Below are 20,558 nucleotides of genomic sequence, written 5' to 3' on the forward strand. Positions count from 1 at the left end.
GCAAAATACAGTTGCACGCCTGGTTAGTAATCTCCCAGCAGGCTCTCCATCGGCTCCCACACTGAGCTTTGGAAGCCAATCATTTTTAAGATCTGTTGTCTCACCTACAACGCTCTCATGGGGGCACCCCTGCATATCTAAAAGAAAATCTGTAGTACTACTGTCCTTTCTGAATATTTAGATCTAGCAACAAGGTGCTCCTGACTGGTCCTCACATTCGTACCTCTATATGCGGTGGAAGAGCTTTTTCCTTCACTGCGCCATCTACTTGGAATCAAATTCCGCTTCATCTCCGCTGGTGCACTGATTTTGTCAAATGTAAAAAAAACTCTTAAAGACCTGGTTGTTATAGACTGTGGCGTTGCCACTAAGCTGGCATAGCGCTGAGATGCAAATTCAAGTGTGATTTGTACGCTATATCAAGTGGATATAACATAACATAAGGTAGTAACTCGGGGGAAAAATATTGGAGTTGAGGTGGGGAAAGCAGAAGAGCAGCAGTCTGAAGGACTTAACCTAAGTATGAGTTAGGTAAGCACAAAGGGGACCTCTTAACAAGTAAATGTAGAGTAATATCCGAGAACAATAAAACAGCTTTCTAGTTCACTAAAAAGATAAGAAAAGATATCCCATTAACATCCTGTTTCTGCAATGTATTTTTTTCTTCAATTGAGAATATTTCTAGCCAGCTAACTTTTTTAAGTCCTCCAGCCATATTCCAATAGCAGGTCCGAATGTTGACTAGTGAGGATGTTTGTCTCTTATTGACCATGCCTTAATACTCATAATGTCTGCATCCTTTGAAGGGCTTTGTGCATTGGGAATTGTGATATCTGCTCCATCCTCTACATTTTACCTGCTATACAATTCTGTTCCATTGGGGGGGGTTTAGAGATATAGTTTTAAGTTGTCTGTACATCCGTCCGATTCTTGCATTCGTGATGAATGCTGTTTATATCCTTCACATGGACGTTTGCATACATTTGATGTGTTGTGAGAATACCAGGCTTAAAGACCAAGTATGTCAAGTAGGAGTTATTCAGTAATTAAAATGCAAATTAAAGTTTTAATTCCTTGATCGTTTATTTTATGTGTCTAATAAGGATCTAGATCTTGGGCCCCTCAAATGCAATTTTAGGATCTCAAAAATTTGTGACCTATCTCCTTATTACCCGCACCTGGAAAAATTTTGGAAAAATTGGTTCAACACCAACTGACCACTTTTATTGAGCAGAATGGTGCTCTGCATGATACTCAATCAGGCTTTCAAGCAGGATTCAGTAGGGAGACTGCTCTCCTTGAGGTAGCAGAGTCGATAAGGTGGTCTTTGGATTCAGGAGCACCAGCATTGCTGGTGATCCTGGACCTTTCTGCGGCATTCGACACTGTTGACCATACTATCTTGGTCCAGCGCCTAAAAAAAGTGGGCTTGGAGGGGAAAGTACTCGCATGGCTGACTTCCTATCTGAGGGGGCGTACTTAGAGAGGCACCCTTACGCCATATGTATCCCAACCAAAACAGCTCTGGTGTGGTGTGCCCCAGGGCCCAGCTCTGAGTCCTTTATTGTTTAACCTCTACCTAGCACCTTTGTTCTCTTTGATTACCAACTGGGGAGTGAAAGCGATCTCCTACGCTGACGACACCCATTTGGTTTTCTCTTTCAAAGAGCAGATGGTTGATGGTTTTAAGAATTTTAAGGGACGCCTGCGCGATATAGCTATCTCGTTGAATGCTAATAAATTAAAGTTAAACGTAGAAAAAACAGAGGTCCTGTTCTTTGGGCAGGGAACAGTGCAAGAGTCAGCACTATGGTGGCCATCAGAAATGGGTGCCCCACCGGCCCCGGCCACATCTATTCGTAACTTAGGAGTGAAATGGGAGGCGAATCTTGCTGTCTCAGTTCAAATACTACAGGTCTCTGCAAATTAAAAAATCTCCGGAAAGTCTTTCTTTTCCTACCGGAATATTAGCGCAAAACAGTAGTGCATGCCATAGTAACATCTAGGTTAGACTATGCCAATGCTTTGTACCTTGGCCTTCCTAAATATGCAATCCACTGCCTTCAGATAATTCAAAATGTGGCTGCGAGACTGGTTTGCCATATACCATTTCAACACCATGTCTCTCCGCATTTACATAAGCTCCACTGGCTCCCAGTAGAGAAAAGAATCATATTTAAGGCCATGACAATGGCCTATCGGGCTCTGAATGGAAACTGCCTGGGCTATCTGAAGGAAAGACTATGCCCCTACAAGCAAAATCGGGTTTTGCGTTTAAATTCTCACAATTTGCTACATACCCCACGCTTTAAGAAATCTTGTCTTGGGGGGGGAGAGCATTCACAGTCAGAATTGCCGCTTTGTGGAATGCCCTACCAGTTTCCCTGCAAAAGGCCGTGTCAGAACTTTGCTTTAAAAAGTCCCTGAAGACGTGGCTTTTCAGGGTAGTTTCGGTGATGGATCGATAAGTTTTCTACCCCTTGGCCGCATTCTCACCTGATTTCAGCGCCGGGACACCCCTCTGTTGGGGTAGCGGTCGCGCTTAATAAATTTCAGTATTATTATACGGGCACCAATCCTACAGAAAGGAGCCTTCTTGAAAACACTGGGAAATATGACATTCTTTCTCGCTTTAGTGACAGCAGAAACCCACATCCTCCTCTGACCTATAGTTCTAGTACGTAGCACATCCTTTTTCCTTGTTCCTTTCATTTACATTTATGTCAAATCTTTACCACATCTGCAGCACGCTTTTCTGATTTATCTTTCAAGAAGACTTGAGTGCCAGTCCACATCATGCTCCTCTTGTCCTCCACCTTAGGAGAACAAGTCCAGCAAGGATTATTGTCATGATTACCAGATTTCTACACATTGTCCAGCATCCAGCACAAACAAAGCACTATCATATGGTATCAAGACTTAGATGCACTGGTAGGGGTTTAAGTGATCTAGCCTCTCCATTCCATGATTCTTATGTTTCCTTCTTCCACATCCATTATTATTAATATTATTATTACATTAGTTTTGTAACGCGCGTAGCGTCTTTAGTAGTGGAAAGCGAAAAGACAATCTGCGTATCATCCGCATACGAATATAGGAAAAGACCTGCCTCTTCCACAATCTCTGCCAGAGGTCTGACATAGATGTTGAAGAGCAGGGGGCTTAAAATGGATCCCTGTGGGACTCCATGTGCTGATATGCAGATCCTGGATGATGCCTTAGCAGAAAAGGCTTGAAAAGTGCGACCATCAAGGAATAAAGCAAACCAGGATAGGGCAGTGCAGTCCAGCCCAAGAGAACTAAGGTCGTTAAGCAAGATGTTATGCGACACAGTGTCGAATGCAGCACTCAAATTTAATAGAATGAATGCTGCAGTTTCCCCTTGATCTAGATGCTGGCGCAGTTTCTCAGTAACCCCAAGCAGAGCGGTTTCAGTTGAAAAGTTGGCTCTGAACCCGGATTGCGAATAATGAAGAAAGCCAACTTTGTCTATATGTTGTGTCAGTTGAGTATTGATATGTTTCTCCAAAATTTTGGAGAAAGCCGGAAGCAGAGATATAGGTCTAAAGTTAGATAGTACAGAAGGATCTGCTCCAACCTTTTTCAACAAAGGGATGACCATGGCTCGCTTCCACTCTGGGGATACCAAGGCCTCCCGCATAGAGGCGTTAAGAAGATCGATAAGGACGCCTTTAGATGTGGCAGAGAGCTGATAAAGGAAGTTAATAGGCAAAGGATCAAGAGGTGATCCAGATTTAATACTGTTTAAACAATTTTGGAAAGACGCCTCTTCAAATGGGTGCCAGGAAGAAATCTTGGCTATCTGGTCGCAATTACTATGATATGTAGGGTCAAATGCAGAAGCCATACTACACAAGGAAGGGGAAGGAGCAGAGAGTGACTTGTAAATTAGTTCAACCTTCTGAATAAAGAAGTCAGCAATGTTGTTACATTGTTTTTCATCAAGGACAGGAGGAGGAGGAGGGATGGTATCAGAGCCAGCTAACTTCTTCACTACCGAAAATAGAGCCCGAGGACGATTAGATGCCTTAGTTATTGTGTTAGCAACGTAATAAATGCGTGCCTCTTTACACGCTGAATGATAACTTTTAAGAGCAACTTTGTAAGCATCTTTACAAGTTAGAGTACGATCTCCTCCATCATCTCTCTAGTGCTTTACATTTAGACTTAATAACTTTAAGATCGTTTGTAAACCATGGGGCAGGGGGGTGATGAGTAACGCTGCGTTTTGGGTACAGGGGGCAGACAGATGTCAATGGCATTAGTTAGCCAGTCCGAGACAGCAGTATTTAATGAAAGCAAAGGTAAAGTGACATCAGGTATGCCAGTAGACAGAATAGTATTAAAAGACTCAATATTCCACTTGCCTCGAGATCTGAGATTACCTGAGCTAGTAGGAGGGGCCACTACCCTAGATGTGGAAGGCTGCAGGTTGAATGGAATTATAAAATGGTCGGATCAGTCTAACTGAAGCGCAGGAATACTACAGTCATAGCAAAGATTGGGCACCATTGGATCCAGAAGGTGTCCCGCCTTATGAGTAGGGCCCTGATTGCATAACCGTAAGCTTAGAGCCTCCAAATCAGATAAAAAAGTGCGGCAGATGTTATTCTGATTATCTTCTAGGTGAAGGTTCAGGTCACCTAGAATTGTAAAATTCGCTGCCTTTAAAATAAAGGGAGCGATAAGGTCAGGGAAAGTGGAGACCCAGGGGCCGGGCTTCCCTGGAGGGCGATAAATTAAAGTGCCAGACAAGGTCTGCTGAGGGGATACAGAGAGTTTAAACAAAGCAGCTTCACACTCTGTGATGGAAATAGCTTCAAATTTAGAAAAATGAGTAGATTTATAAATTATAGCAATCCCCCGCCTTCGCCTGTGTCTCGATCTTTCCTGGCGATGACATATCCAGGAGGAAGAGCAGTGGCAATGTCGGGCCCGAACTGGCATGAAGCCATGTTTCGGTCAGAAAGAGTGCATTCCCACAATTCATTTGTCGTTTAGCTTGCTCATGGGATTTACCTCTGGTTCATGAAGGAAGCTGTAAAGACAAATGACAGATGAAAACTAATGTTCCCCTCTGTATAATGATTATAGCCCAAGCCTGAATTCTAATGATTTCCTGACTCCCTCCCATGATTTTTCACACTTCAGATTTTGTCTGAGTGACGCATATTTTGCTGTGTTGATCATGGAGTCCGCCAAGTACCTAAGTTGGGAGTCTCAATGAGAACCAGCATACAGTTTTTGAGTAACTTTAAAATCAGTACAAATTTTCTTAAATTTGGCCAAGCTCTGCTTCCCTTGTCAGATAAAGAAAGACGCTCTAATATAAGCTTTGTGTGCTTCATAAGGGGTCTCTATACGTCCCAAGCTATCTCAGTTAAGAATAAAGTACTCTTTCACCTCTTTTTAACACATTCTTTCTCTCTCAAAACTTAAGTATTGGGTCTCCATCTACTTGACCTCTTATCCTTCTCATTTATTTCAATGGATGCCTTGAGCATGATCTGAAGGAGCAAAAATTTCAATTTAATCCGCATCAAAGGGAACTGCTCTCTCGATGTACATACCATGCCATCTCTGATGTGTTCTTGGTTCACTGTCACACAGAAATAAATCTCCTTCTGATCACATTTTAAGTGGGAAGTAACTTGGATCAAAGTCCATGTGTCATTATTTTCATCAATCTTGTTTTGAAATCAATCCTCTTTTGTGTTGTAATGGAAATCGGAGGTGGTTGTTAGAAATTAGAGTTAAAGTTTAAGAAATGTTTGCACAAAATATAGCACTTTTTCAAATGTTAAGCACCTACATTTCTTTGCAAACTACTTTATTTGATCAAGAAAAATTTCAAAGGCTGTCCAACAAAATCATAGCTTGCTTATGCCCTACCATGAACAGACAGTTTCCTTTGACAGAACAAAATATGCTGTTTTGCAGTTACAGCTAAAGTGCAAATGAACCTTATTTTCCCCTGCCTCCATGGGAAGTATTTTACTTTGTGGAGTAACCCCCTCCTGTTTTATCACCTAAAATGATGAGGATGTTAGGGAATCTTTCACTCCAGATATGCACTTAGTCCTATGTTTTTCACCATTACGTTTATGTGCCCAAATTGGGTGTACAAATGGACTGGCAATGCCAATGATCACAACACCCTTTGCCCTCAGGTTCCAACTCCTAACTCTGACTTACGGCTGTGAAAAATCTGCCCCAACTGTAGATTTTTAGACTAAGGTATAGAAGTATGTACCGGGGTTCTCAAATCCTGATTCTATGACCCCGGAGGAGGCATTTATGTTTGATACTGAATCTTTTGTGCACCTAAGTGAAAGTTAGGATGCCAAAAGGTTGCATGAACCATGCTTTTTTGAGCATCAAGCTTGGTTTCTTTTTCTTGTGCCTGTTAGTTTGTTAAAGTATAGGAAAATGTCAAAGACATACTTCAAGGTGCATAAAAATATAGATAAATAGTAAAATGGTAAGCATCAGTTAATACAGTAAAACATAACCATAAAAACACGTTTTGCAATATAAAATAAAAAGAAAGTCTAAGATACATATGGAAAATCCAGGGAATCCTAAAACCATCAGTCATAACTTCACTAACATGCGAGTTCCTGTGGCAAAGAAAAAATGGCTTGTCAGTTCAAATCTTCAATGTTAGCTGTATTGTGTTAAATCATTGATGTCCTTCTCCATCTAGTACTTACTCCAATTCTGTTACCCTCTCTCACTATACATTCCACACTTGTGCCTAAAATTCCAACACTCAAACAAAACACCCATACTAATCTCACCACAAGAAGCCATGTACCTCACATTTCATTCTTCACTTACACAATAATCCATACCAACAGAACTCATGTCACTGCAATATAACCAAACAAATAGATGAAATAAAAATATGCAACATACCTACATTTCCTTGACCCAAACAGCAGAACAAAACACAACTAACTTAAATTACTAAAACAGCAACTAACCTAGCATTTAAGCTTGGTACTGGGTTGGAGGCCTACGAAATCCCAACAAAACACCTTCACCCACACTCTCTGTTCCCACAACTGCCTCGCTATCTGCTGCCTGACAACCCGTCTCTTCACTCACCCCACTGATCTTCTCAGTGTTCAAGCCTAATCCAATTTCTTTATCATCATCATTCAAAACACATTATTTTCACTTGTGTCCTTGCCTTCCCTCGAAAACCTTTTTTCCATATAAGAACACTCTACCCAAATTGTATACCCTTCCCTCTTGGACTCTCACAGCTGTCCTCATGATCTCAGTAAAGTTTGCGGTTATGACCTTAATGATGTTTCTTAGGTACCAGTCCTGGGTTCCTGATCCTGACCCAACTCCCCAGCTCTAGTCTACAATCTCCCCTTATTTCACCACAGGTTTATGCCATCTGACTGCTCAATTTTAACTGGAAATGTGTTACTTTCTCTTTCTCTCAGTTCTATGTTACTACCAATCTTCTGCATCTGCTCAACCATGAAGGTACCTATCTTGCTGACTTTTTTTGTCCCCGCAACAACTCAAAGTTTTATTCCAATCATGGCACTGGGAGTGACCCTGTAGAATAGGAGCATAGCGTGCAAAGTATTCTCCCAAAATAACTCTGACCTGAATTGACTCCTTCATTATCCAGAAACACCTCTGTATTTGTCAATTCGCTTCTGGGTGATATAAAGTTTGAGTTACACTTATCTATTTGTTCATTCGCTTCTGGGTGATATAAAGTTAATTGCCTTGATGAGTGCATTTACCACTATCTTCCAAAACATGTACATACATTTGGAAAAGATCCACCCATATATCCCACTCAATAGATGCTACTCTGGGTTCAGCCAGAAATTAAAGAAAATTTAGAAATTTTGACTTCCACACAATAAACAAAACTGACCATGCTTCTTACTGTTCAATTAGACCAGTGCATTTTCACAAATACAATAAATTATTCTCTGTGAAGATACCTGGATCTTATCTCAGCACCATTAAGCAGCCACTAAGTTTCCAAAATCACAGTGTGCCCATCACCAAAAGATGCAGCAAACCAATGACTCCGGATACCTCCAATAAGATGCAGTTGATTTGTTCTTTGATAATGACGGATTCTGCAAATGAGCTTACACACAGTCAAGAATACTTCTCCTAAGATAGTTACCTCAACCTTTGCCTCTTCATCAATGTAGATATACATTTTTCCTCAGCTACAAAGACTTGCCACTGCTTCTCACTCCATGCATCCTTGTTGATACTGCTATTGGTTGAATTTATTTCAGTTGCATATTTATGATGACTATTGCCTGTTCCTCGATGGCCACAGTGTCAATGCAGTGGTCTCATACACTTGGCTATTTCTTTTTAATAGCAATTAGGCACAGCATATCAACTTTAACCAGTGAAAAATTTATTCCAGTTTTAGGCGACCCAATGGATACTTTCTGGCTCTTTCTAGCAGAAATTGGGCACACCTGATGATTCAATGCCTTGCCATGTGGCCATTTCTTTAATGGTAGTTATGGCTTAATGGTTTGCTTGAGCAATGCCTCATTGATACCCCAAAATCGAGCAATATTTGAGTAGCACCTGCTTGTAAACTGTAACGTTATGTTACCTCGTAATAACTTTTTGAAACTCCAGTTAAGGGGTCATGTTAGTGACTTGCCTTCTAGATGATCTTGCCAACTCTTTCTTTCTGAAAATGTCAAGATGTTCTACATTTGTGTAATCACACTTGGTCTGCAAGTGCCTGTTCTCACAACACTCTTCTTGACTTTGACATCTGCACATTATCAGTGGACTTTCAGAACATGGATGGAAGTTTATTACTAGTGATGGTCAAAATAAAGACCTTTAGACATGTCAGCACATACTTCTCAGCTGGATGACTTCTTAGCAGCGTAAGCGGCAGACAAAGTAATTGCTTAATGATTTTCATTCTGGTGATGACCTTGTTTTGGGAGTGATAATGAAGGACATCATCAAGTTCACATTTTTAACAAAGATGACCCAGGTTTTAGGCGAGCTCCTAAAACAAAAGGCCACAGATTCGAAAATCAAAGGTATTTATTGATGCCTCTGATCAAAATCTTTATTTTCTTGCTGTCTAACTTCGCAAAGTTGGATTCTTTTTCCTGATGTATCACAGTAAGGCCGGCATGCAGCGTTCTTGGGGTTGATGGATACTTTTCATTAAGCCAGATGTGATCAGCACAAGAAGGACTTGAAACTCGTAGATCAAGTAAGGAAAAAACAAAGATTACAAATAAGAGCGAGCCTAAGGAGAATTTCTAAAGCTAAACAAAGAGCATGCGGAAAAGGGCAGAAAGGCATGGTCTGCACGATTGTGACAGGCCTAGCAATGGATCACATCCCTAGGACTCACTTGTGGGAGGTACCCAAACAGAATAACTTGATTAATGTGCCATGCACTGTGTGCCAATTACTGGCAATGCACTGTTATTAACAGTTCCATAATCAAGAGGCAAAAACTGTTGATAACGAGCATCTGTCTCACCTCATCTCTCAGGACAACCAGGGAATGCTGTGTATCTTCCCCTGGTCTAAACACTCATCAAAGATATTGCTGGCTACAATGAAGACTTGAGTTTTAACATATCCACTTTTTGAGTAGCTTTTCAAGGTTTGGCCAGTTGAAGACATTGCAGCCGAGTTCCCTTGCTTAAGTAGGCCTATTAAGGATTCCAGTGCCCTTGTTGAGTCAATGCTGCCTAATGGTATATATCTTGAATTGCACCTCCTTATTCCTCAAGATCGAATGGCACATGAGGGCTTTAATCTAACGCCTTCTTTCATTTTCCTTTTCGGCTATGAGCAGAGAATATTTGAGAGGTAAGAATATGTCTCTATTTGTCTTAGTTTGCAGGAATCCATCAGGGTCAAGTGTGCTGCCGTGCCAACACACAGAACAGGGCCTTGGACCCAGGTTTTGGAACTTGTGTTTTCTTTTGTAAGTTCAGTGTCCAGGCACTACTAGAGGTCTGATCTAAAGATCGTTTGGCTAAGGGATGATATTACTGAGTTTCCCAAGGCGTGCTCTAATGTTGTCGTGAATCTCTAGAGTGGAACTTTAGAACTTTTCAAAGAAAGTGCTGTCATAATGTTTTTAAAATGTGTCTCATTTGTTATTTGTTTTCTCTGTTTAGCAGGAGGACAGTGCCGACTTGAAGTGCCAACTTCAGTTTGCCAAAGAGGAAGCAGTGCTGATGCGCAAGAAGATGGCAAAATTGGGAAGGGAGAAAGATGAACTTGAACAAGAACTTGAGAAATACAAGTCGGTTTATGGTGATGTGGACAGCCCACTTCCTACTGGAGAATCGGGTGGACCACCAAGCACTCGAGAAGCAGAGCTGAAACTTCGGCTAAAACTGGTAGAAGAGGAAGCTAATATTTTGGGCCGGAAAATAGTAGAGTTGGAAGTAGAAAACCGAGGCATTAAAGCAGAGATGGAGGACATGAGGTGCCAGTACGAAAAGGAGTTTTTGAATCGGGATCACATTTCAAGCATTCCTACCTCACCATTTGGTGACTCCACAGAGTCTTCTATGGAGCTGCGCCGCCACTTGCAGTTTGTTGAAGAGGAGGCAGAGTTGTTGAGGAGATCAATTTCAGAAATTGAGGATCACAACAAGCAGTTAACAACTGAACTAAATAAATTCAAGTTTAGCCCTAGTGACGAGCTGACCTGGATTGATGACAGTCCATCTAAATGTGGCGGGTTGCTTCAAGAAGAACTGAAAACAGCTAGAATACAGATAAATGATTTAAGTGGGAAAGTCATGAAGCTTCAATATGAGAACCGTGTACTACTGTCCAATGTTCAGCGTTATGATCTTGCTTCTCATTTAGGGATGCGCAGTGTGAGTCCTAGAGATAGCGATGCAGATAGTGACACAGGGAAGAAGGAGAACGACAACGACGAATGTCGTCCTCCTCATCCAAAGAGAGAAGGACCTATTGGTGGGGAGAGTGATTCAGATGAGGTATATGAGAAGACATCGGGTTTTGGGAGTGGGAAGCCTTCAGAAATTAGTGATGTGGTTTCCTTAGAGTTGATAAGGTCAAGGGAAGATTCAGAGTCTCTCCTAAACATCAAGCGTGAGGCAGAGAGGTTGGAAAGGACCATCGGCCATCTAATCGCTGACACAGATAGTTTGATTTATGATGCTAGGTTGCACATGAGCAACAGCTTTTCAGAGCAGTCGTTGAAAAGTGAGGAAGAGAGACATGATTGTCTTAATGAACCTGAGCTTCTGGATACCATCAATTGCAGGATGAAGTCTTTTAGGAAGGAACTGCAGGCCTTCCTGGAGAAGGTCGACCACATTGGTGAAGGTCTGAAGGATCGCCTGGATGACCTTTCCCCGATGCCCAATCTCACAGAATCCTCCAGCTTCCTGTCTACAATGTCCCGGGACTCTCCCATAGGTAACCTTGGAAAGGAAGCCATGACTGACTTCCAGGTGAGCAGGATACCCTGGTATGTTTGTTTTTTTGCTTCTTTTCCTTTGCTCCTTGTTGGCATTGATGTGCAAGGTTTGATTTTTGTTTTTTCCCGCTGCTGCTTAATTTTAGTTTCAGCTTATTTTTTTGTTGATAAGGCTCAGTGTAAACAGCACGCACATATTTTAATACAACACTGTGACCGATGAGATGTATGCTAATACTGCTGAATGTTGGCATGTCCATGGATGATGGGAGCTGAAGCCGACAGTAACATTGAAAGCCCCTCTCCTATATGTGGGAGAAATTATGATATTCCACTGCCTCCTTGTGCATACATTGCCTGTGCCGTATTCCCCCCTTAAAATGGAGTGCTCAGATTATAGCAACACTTCACCAACGTAACACAATCTATTCAAATGCATGTAGTTTTATCATTCCGATACAATAGTACATACCCGCACATAGAAACAATCTCGTTTGTTCCACGTTGTGCTTAATGTCTCCGACTGTACCGCTTACAAGAATGTTTTAGAAACTAGATATTTTTTTGCTGAATCAATATAAACTGATTGGAGTCTGAATTCTTAAGGAATCTTTATAAAAGCCTACCGGCTCTCAGTTGACTTATGCAATCAAGTAAAGAGCATGCACCACTGTGCCCTACAAGGATTAATAACTGACCACATTAAAATGCTGGAAAGGCGCATGTCTAAACCATGAACCGGCACAGGATATGGCTTTGCTGCACGCCTATGTAAGCCTTGTATAACAGCAACCAAGAAGAACCAGCCTTATGCCCTGAGACCTACACGGCTTGTTTGCTTGCTGTTGCTTTGACTCATGCATCCCTCATTGCATGCGCGCCTCATAACTAGTGTTTGCGTTCTTTTTCTCCTCTCTTTCTCTTTTGCTTTTCAGATGTTTCGGCCCATCATTTTGCTCATTCTTATTTTAGTTTTGTTCTCTTCACTCTCTTATGCCACTGTATTTAAGTTGTTTTTTCTGTTCATGCTTTTCTTTGTCTTGTAGTTTTTTCAGTCGTCTACCTTACCCATTTTTGTTTTTCTTTATTCCCTCCTGTCTGTCCTTTGTTTTTGTTTATATACCTCCCCATGCACTTAACAGTCCAAACTGAGGGATCAAATGGAATGGCAGCTTATCCCAGATCCGGGGGAGGAGCATGATTCTCGTCACTCTCGGTCCACCACTGCATCCCACCGCTGCTCTGACGGAGACAATAAACTCTGCATGCCGGGAGACGAGGACTGTTTCATTCTAGAGGTCAGCATTGCAAAGTCAGTTGTTCTAATGCCCTTCTTTGCGGCTCACTCGCCTCTTGAGAAACTCACTAGAATTTTTGCAGTTGATATGTTTTGATGACATAGCTAGTAGTTCTTTCTTCCTGCGGATTGTGTCGGTGCTAGTCAACATGATTAGTTGCAGCCAGAACTTGAAGGGGTGAATTGATTGAGGCGTTATTGTTTGGTGAAGGGGTGTGTGTGTGTATGTATGTGTGTGTGTGTGAGTGTGTGTGAGGGGCATAAACAGGAGTGTTTGAGAATCCCAAAGAAAGTTCTACAAGTTCTAATATGGGACCAAACTCACAAAAGGATTTGCGTTTTTTAGGTAGACAAAAACCTTAATTTGCAAGTACAAATTCCTATCCTTGGTTCACAGATTCAAGAGTGGTGTTAATTTGCCATTTTATTTATTTTATTTTCGCACGCTTCAGCAGCATTAGAATTTGCTGCCAAGCATAATTATAAGCATTTGACAAAGCGGTAAAAGAAGTTTGCGTTGTAGGAGCCATGCGGGCTAAGCTTCTGAATGTGGATCCTTGTGTCTTAGAACAAAGAAGTGAGGACCAGTAGTTTTGAAAAACAATGGCTTTAGAAAAGAGTTAGACCTCAGAATTAAGACTGGCAGAGTAAGGGACCGGAAGGTTGAGGGGCAAAAGTATCTAATAAGAGAAGAGTTTGCAGTTCGGTTGTGCAGCTGCTCAACTATCCTGTGGGTTGCAGGACCGTGATTGGCAGGATTTAGGAGTATCTTACTCACTTGCAAGTGGTGGAGCACTGCCCTCTACTGTTATCAAATTTTCTCCTAAACCACTTGAAGCCTGATTTTCAAGGCGCCCTTACAGCTGCGTTTCAACCTGGCAGGAGAACACTCTCTCACTTTTGTGTATCAATGATTTATTTTGATTAGTGGGCAAAGATGGTGTTGGAGTCTTGGTCCTATTGTAACCTTTGTACGCTAAGCACCTTGGCCATTAAATTTAGAAACTGGGCATTGGTGGCTCTGCAGTGCAAAGAATCATATTGTTTGTCTAGCACACCTCATAGTTCAAGGGCTAATCGCATAAGACACATCTATCCATTTGTGGCAATCAAAAATTACAACATAAAGACTAAATTTAATGTAGATGTTGCTATGCACTGTAATTGTAGTGCATTATGTAAGGCCCCACAAAGGCGGCAGTACAAGAACATTATCAAATGGCTGCCGTCTCTCTCCTGCAGCGGTGCTTTGATCAGAAGAATTAAGCAAAGAGAAATGTTACAAACACAGTTTTCTCACCTGATAGGTTCCGTAGTCTTCCACCAAAGGTTACATTTATTCATCCATCAACATTGTAGGAGGTCTGCTTGGTGGTTAACCCCAATGTTTTAGCTTTATGTCACCGGTTGGAAGTGGTCAAAAGTTTCGTTCGGAATCAGCAGATTTGGTCCAATGCTGGGAATGAGGACTCTTGTAAAATTATGCCAAACTCCTGCTAGCATGATTTTTTTTTAAAATAAATTATTTTTATTAAGCAGTCGGTACACCTTTACAATGCTATAGACATACTGTAACCGTTGGTCAGGTTATGAAACAATGCAAATTACACAACACATACAATCGTACATTACAGCCTCTCGTTTCCTGGTCCCTCCTATATTTGTGATCCTCCCTTTTAACCTCCCCATATTTTAATTTCTGAATGTCTCCCACGAGGACCAAATCTTTTCCCATTTTGCCGGGCATCCTCTACTTTGATAAACAGCCTGCATTTAAAGAGTGGAGAGTGTCAGCAAGCATAATGTGGGTACACCAGCACATCAGATATTAGCAAACTGTAAATATGCATTCGATGAGCAGAGATACAACATTAATTGTCAAAAAGGTATGTTACAACAAGACCAGGCAAAAGATTTTTAAAAGCAGGAGCTTCACACATTTCAATGGAAGAAAGACTGAAAAGGGCAGGATACTGTTGGAGACTGGAACCAAAATGACCATAATCTAGAGATCCTAGGAGTTGTGAGGAGTTATAAAGCGTCTTTGAGAGACAATCTTCTATAGACTTGCAAATTAGGGATCTGGAGATTACTTCTTGGTGTTTCCCCATTTAGAAAATGTGAATTTCATAAGATGATGATGATTTTTTGAGTTTGAACCAACAGGTCTATGGGTGGCTCTTGGGGATGCCACAACCTGAAGTTCTTTGAATGATACCCCAAGTTGTGCATAATGTTTTCTTCCTGCTATCTGCAATAAACATGCTTCCATTCCACAGTGCACTTCCAGCCATTGTGTTGGCGTATGGCACAACTACTCAATGAATAAATGAACAACATTCATTGATAAAGTGTGACTGTTATCCCAAGTGGTGTTGACAATACTCCGTTTAGGGGCATGAATTCATATAGGTCAAGAAGGCTGCCTTGGTCAGAGTTGCAAGGAGGTGTGGGGGAGATGGGGTAAGCAATCGGGAAGCCCCTTCGCATTGGGTACTTGTAACTTCTACCTTCCTTCTCAGCACACCTACCTCTAGTTCTGGCATGCACCGTCTCTGAGGCCTGGCCCATCCTATCAAATTATCCATCCTTACCTGTGGTGCCCTCATGAGAAAGAAAGTCCTGGTTTCACTAATGATGGCGCTTGCTGGTAAATGGGATAACATTGTAAAGACATTTGCCAAAATGTCTTAATGGAATTGGATGCTTGAGGGACTGTCGTAGGAAGCTGAACATCACACTATGCTACTAAGCCCGAAAAGGTCTTTGGCCAGGTTGGATAGACGGGGTTGTGTCCAAACGTACTGGCCAGTCATTACAGAAGACTAAAGATGGAACACTGCCAACTACAACACCTCAAAGAACTGTCCCTGCAGCTTTCTATGCAGCATAATCACCACTGTATTGAGGAATATGGAGTGAGGGGATTAGTGAGGGGAAGGATGTTTGGAATGAGACAAAATTACTCTGCTTGCAGTCTCTATTCGAGCAGAGATGCAGGACCACCTTTGTGGTTTCAAAAATTACTAACCAGTATACAGTGTTGGCTCGTTTCCTTTCCTTATTAACTCCAATAACTATTCACAACCACTGCACCGTTTTATAGAGCATCTACATCTTGATTGTCTGCATATGGACACACAATACAGTAAATAAATATAACTATGTTCATTTATCTATGTTGATACAGTTTATGATGCCAACGAAGCATAGGCGTATAGCTTTCTCCAAGAGAACCATTGGTGTTTGAGTTTTGAAAGGGTCACATTTGGATTGGAAAATGAGATAATGCAGCTTGAGACGTTTAATCTAATGATTGTATTGCGATAGTGAATGTGATGGAGAACCACGCTGTGCTAAAAGCTTCAATAAAAATTTCCAAATCACCTCAAAATACTTTTGTGCCGTTGGCAAACGTAGTGGTGAGCAGAAATGTCTTATTATATACACTCTTCAATGGAATATGGAGGTCATTTTTGTTTTGGAATAAGTGTTCCCTATAATCATTGGCAACACCACTTAACTTTTTCTGGGCAGGATTCTGAGTTTAAGTAAGATGTTGGTCAGTATGAAGCACATCTTTTGTACATTTTTCCAGAACACACGTATGCGGAGTAGACTTTGCATTTTTGTTTATTTGTAAACTAATAGCAGTAGATTGCAATTACTTAATTGAATTAGTTATGAAAATTATTACAGTAGCCAGAGGGGCCGACAGGTTTGGCATTAGGAAAATTCTGTATAACCTCTCTTAAAAGCACAGTTATATGGTGATCAATTCTGCTATATCTTCTTCAAAAATCATTTTCTGGGGATAGTATTTAAATACATATTAATAGTATTTAAATACAAATCATTATGATCGTGGCCCTGTTTATTGCAGAGATTATTCACTTAGTTGTTCATTGTAGATTGAGAAATGTGTTGGATTTGCTTGCATGCAGTTTCCATGTGATTTGCTTTGAGGTTATTAATTGTATTATGCCAGTCTGGGTCTCTTCCAGACTGCATTTAATATTTGGCATTTGTGCTCCTTCTTGGCCCCCTTTTCTTATTACATTTTACACGCACCTATTTTCTGAAATATTATTTAGGCTTCCACCAATGGTTCCATGCCGTGTTGCAAAACCAGTGTAAGAAACTTGCCCTTCCATTGTTATGATAGCTATCTAATTTTCGTCTTAAGTATTTTGACCTCGCCCACAGGAATTACTTATGTTACCACTAGTTATAGGTTTTAAAGTGTCCCATTTAATCAAACTTTATGCAGAGGATACATATTGGGTCACAGATGTCTTGAATATTGCAGTGGCCTGGGCTTAAAAATCATGTCAACGTAATAACTTCTATCCTAATCCCATTTGTTTCTATTCTGTGGCTTATAGAGTGCTGCAAGGGTCAAGCAAATGCTTTAATTGTCTATAAGATTGTGTAGTTTAATCCACAATCTGCCAAGATTGATTAGTTCTCCCTGGCAAAAGTCATTTTAGAGAAGTATATGTCCCAAAGGAACTAAAAGAAATATTCTGTATTATTGGTGAACTCTGCCTGGCATCATTTTGTTTTATTATTTAAGGTGCAATCTGTCATGGGCTGTTCTACTTGTTTCCCAATTTGATCGTGTTTGTTTACATTCTTATTGTAACACATATTTCTTTCAGTTTCACCTCAACTTTAATCAATTTTTGTTCTGAGTGGAGTTTGCAGTTATGAATGTAGGCCGTGTATCCCCAACAGCAGCAAATATTGATAGCCACCTGTTCTAGCAAATGGTTTCTGCCATGATTCAGCATTTTACATTGACATGTTTTGTAACTTACTAATGGGAATTGGGAATTTTGCACTTATCAATTCTTACTTTAGGCTGGTTTCAGGGGCAGTGAAAGAGTAGTAAAGTGACCATGTAGTATCTTTTACATTTCTGTAACCCCCAGCTCTATACAGTATGTAAGAAGGGCTAATTGTCAATGTTGGTTCTTGTGTTTGACAAGGTGGATCATTTGTATTTCAAACAATAATGAAGTGTATTTCTAATTTTTGGTAGCTGAAGTCCAACACAAGCTAGCCCAGACCATATGCATCTTCTGTTTACATGCTATATTTATTCTGCGAGAACGGAATTTGGACAAATCAAGGCAAACTAATTTATAGGTTGATGAATAGTGTAGAAGCACAATGCCCAGCAGGCTAAAATTATCCCACAATCTGTTTATAAACTTCTGTTTTTATTTAGACAGTTTGTTTCTATGATTACACACTTGTTCTGGATACATTCTGTTTGGGAAGGATGCGTTTAAACTTATTTGGTAATGAAGATGTTCTTACTACTTTGGGATATTGGAGGCTACAACATTAATCATGCCAAACCTGAGATCCTCCTATTCAATACCAGTCCTTCAGTTCTACCCATCGAAATTTTGTAGAACTTTTCAAACTAAATTACACTGCCACTCTTAATAAGGTGCACAGTCTCCTACTTCAATGGCATTCCTTGCCCATGACTATTATAGGACGTATAGCTTTAATTAAGAGGCTATTCTCCCGCTATTCGTTTTTATTTATTCTAATGTCATGGTCAAAGTCCATCAGTCTTTTTTCAATTACATTGACCAAGGCATGGAAAGAAGGCCCATACTAACCTGATGACTTTACAGCTGAATACAGAGGATGGGGGGCTTTTGCTCCTGCATAATAGAATGTATTATTAAGCGGCCTTTGTCGACTGGCTTATTCAAGTGGCGGCGGATTGTTTTTATCTTCAACAGATTCTGCTAGAGGCCGATATTCGGCTTCCAGTTTTTCTTAAAGTGGTAAACTGCATAGGCGTACCAGATATAACCTTCCACACCTCTTGGATTTTAGATACACGAAGCTAAAAGAGGAATTCCAGTTTCTCTAGTTTCATCCCCGCATGTATATAAGGGTGCGCACCCATTTAGGAATATATCAAGAGATCAGAGTCATTAGAGGCTGGGAAAAAGCGAGTCTTTCTAGGCATAGTGATTTTATGCTGACGGGACAGTGAAATCCTGGGAACATCTGATTACCAGTAATTTTGCCATCCCTCCCAATTTGGCATTCTCCTATCTGCATGTGTAACAATCAGCAGATAACCAATCCGCTTACTGAAGGTATTAGCAAAGCCTACTTTGTGACCAGCCTTGCTGGAATAGGCAACTAGTACCGCCTGCTCCATCAGAAACTTCATGAAGCGAAGGTCCATGCTGCATTGACTAGGATTACAACCTCCACAGGGTGTAAGGTAGACCAGCGCTACAGGGCCTAGTATAATCAAATGGCCCATAAAAACATCTGGGTTGAAGATTACAAAAGAATGGCCTTCTATTCTAAATGGATGTTGTATTAGATTCCCTGGCTCATCCAGCAAATATATCTCACTAACTCAGCTGCTTGCTTCAGATGCGGACATGATAAAAAGGACTGGTTGCACAAATACTTTACTTGTCTACCCTCTTTCGGATTAAAATATTCTTGTTGATTAGCAATAAGCTTCAGGTTTACATCACCCCAGACCCTCATTGTAAAGCACCAGGAAAAGCTTTACATGCAAAGAATTGGGGCTGTTAAAAAATTCAGGAAGATTTGGTCCAATATGTCAGACTGAGCTCCAGCATCATCTGTGCATATGGAAGATCTGCTGTCTATGAAATGGTTTCAGTTTGCTGTCTTTTTTATTATCTTTGCCGCATTTATATTTATTGCACAAATGCTGCTGCTACATTAACGTAAATATTCATACATTTTTAATCATGGCAACTAATTGTAATGGACTTGTTCAAGCCATGTGTGGTTGTAGATACACATGTTTTGCATACTTCTGCCATCTAGTGCTGGGTCCAGATGTTTAAGTAAAACTTGTTAGCCCAATGAGCAATAATCCTACTCTTGGAAACTTTTTTTTTTCACAACATGTATTGCTTATGACAGAGGGAGGAGTATTTACATCATGGGGTCACCACTCTGGTGAAAAACAGTGTTTGTTAATATGGCCTGTAATACACTTTTTAGGTCTTGCATAGGCAGCGCGTGTGCACTGTCTCTTTGACACAGCCCATCTTTTAAATTGGTTCCTCTTACTGTCTTTCATAAATTCCTGCTTTTGATTTACTAGTCCCTCCTTTTGGGCTTTTGTAACCTCCCATATGGACTGCCCCTTGTTACATGTGCTCTTACTCTTCATGTTATTTATGATGCTTTGAGCACCATTTTGTTTGCTGGCCTGCCTCTGCTCGTGTTAAGTGTTTTTTTTTTTTACTTTGTGCGTTCACGACTGCTTCATTTGCCATGCTTGTTTACTCTTGTTCTCTGTTACTGCTTTTCCTTCCCATCCACTGTTTCTCCATCTGCTGTCCCCTTCTACCCACCCAGGACACCTTGTTTCAGCTTTCAGCATGACACCTGCTTTATGCAATACAGCCGCTTCAGGAGGCCTGGCGTTTTCAGTTAACTGATAATATTTGTAATTTGTGCCAGACAGAGCCCATTGCTTTTAGCACTGCCACAAATTCACACAGCCACGTATTTAAACAATTCTTACCCTGCTGGCAGGCACCATGTAAGAATGTCGGTGGTTGATGTGCTGAGGTTGTTTAAGGGGAAAGAGGGCAAGTTTTTGTCTATTGATAATGAATGTTGTAGCTGCTCACAGAACTAGAGTATGTTTTGACATTGTTCTGATAGCATTAGTCTGCTGCCAGGCATCGGTTCGCTTCTGCGATGTATAATTTGTGTCGCACACAGACCATTGCTTCTATCACTACA

The 20,558-nt window shown here is 40.9% G+C and overlaps 1 protein-coding gene across 5 annotated transcripts in view; it reads left to right on the forward strand.

Annotated features, from left to right (window-relative positions):
- MTCL1 (microtubule crosslinking factor 1) overlaps positions 1–20,558 on the forward strand; it is a 552,568-nt gene that overhangs the window by 370,189 nt on the left and 161,821 nt on the right. For 2 of the 5 annotated variants that reach the window (XM_078688130.1, XM_078688127.1), the window contains exons 5-6: positions 10,200–11,513; positions 12,622–12,777. In XM_078688130.1, the coding sequence (XP_078544256.1) occupies positions 10,200–11,513; positions 12,622–12,777 (1,470 nt within the window). Of the gene's footprint in view, positions 1–10,196; positions 11,514–12,621; positions 12,778–20,558 lie in introns of all 5 variants that reach the window. The other 3 variants (XM_078688129.1, XM_078688126.1, XM_078688128.1) reach the window with 2 other exon arrangements.

This window comes from Lissotriton helveticus, chromosome 4_1, assembly GCF_964261635.1.
Source record: "Lissotriton helveticus chromosome 4_1, aLisHel1.1, whole genome shotgun sequence".
Taxonomy (NCBI): Eukaryota; Metazoa; Chordata; class Amphibia; order Caudata; family Salamandridae; genus Lissotriton; species Lissotriton helveticus.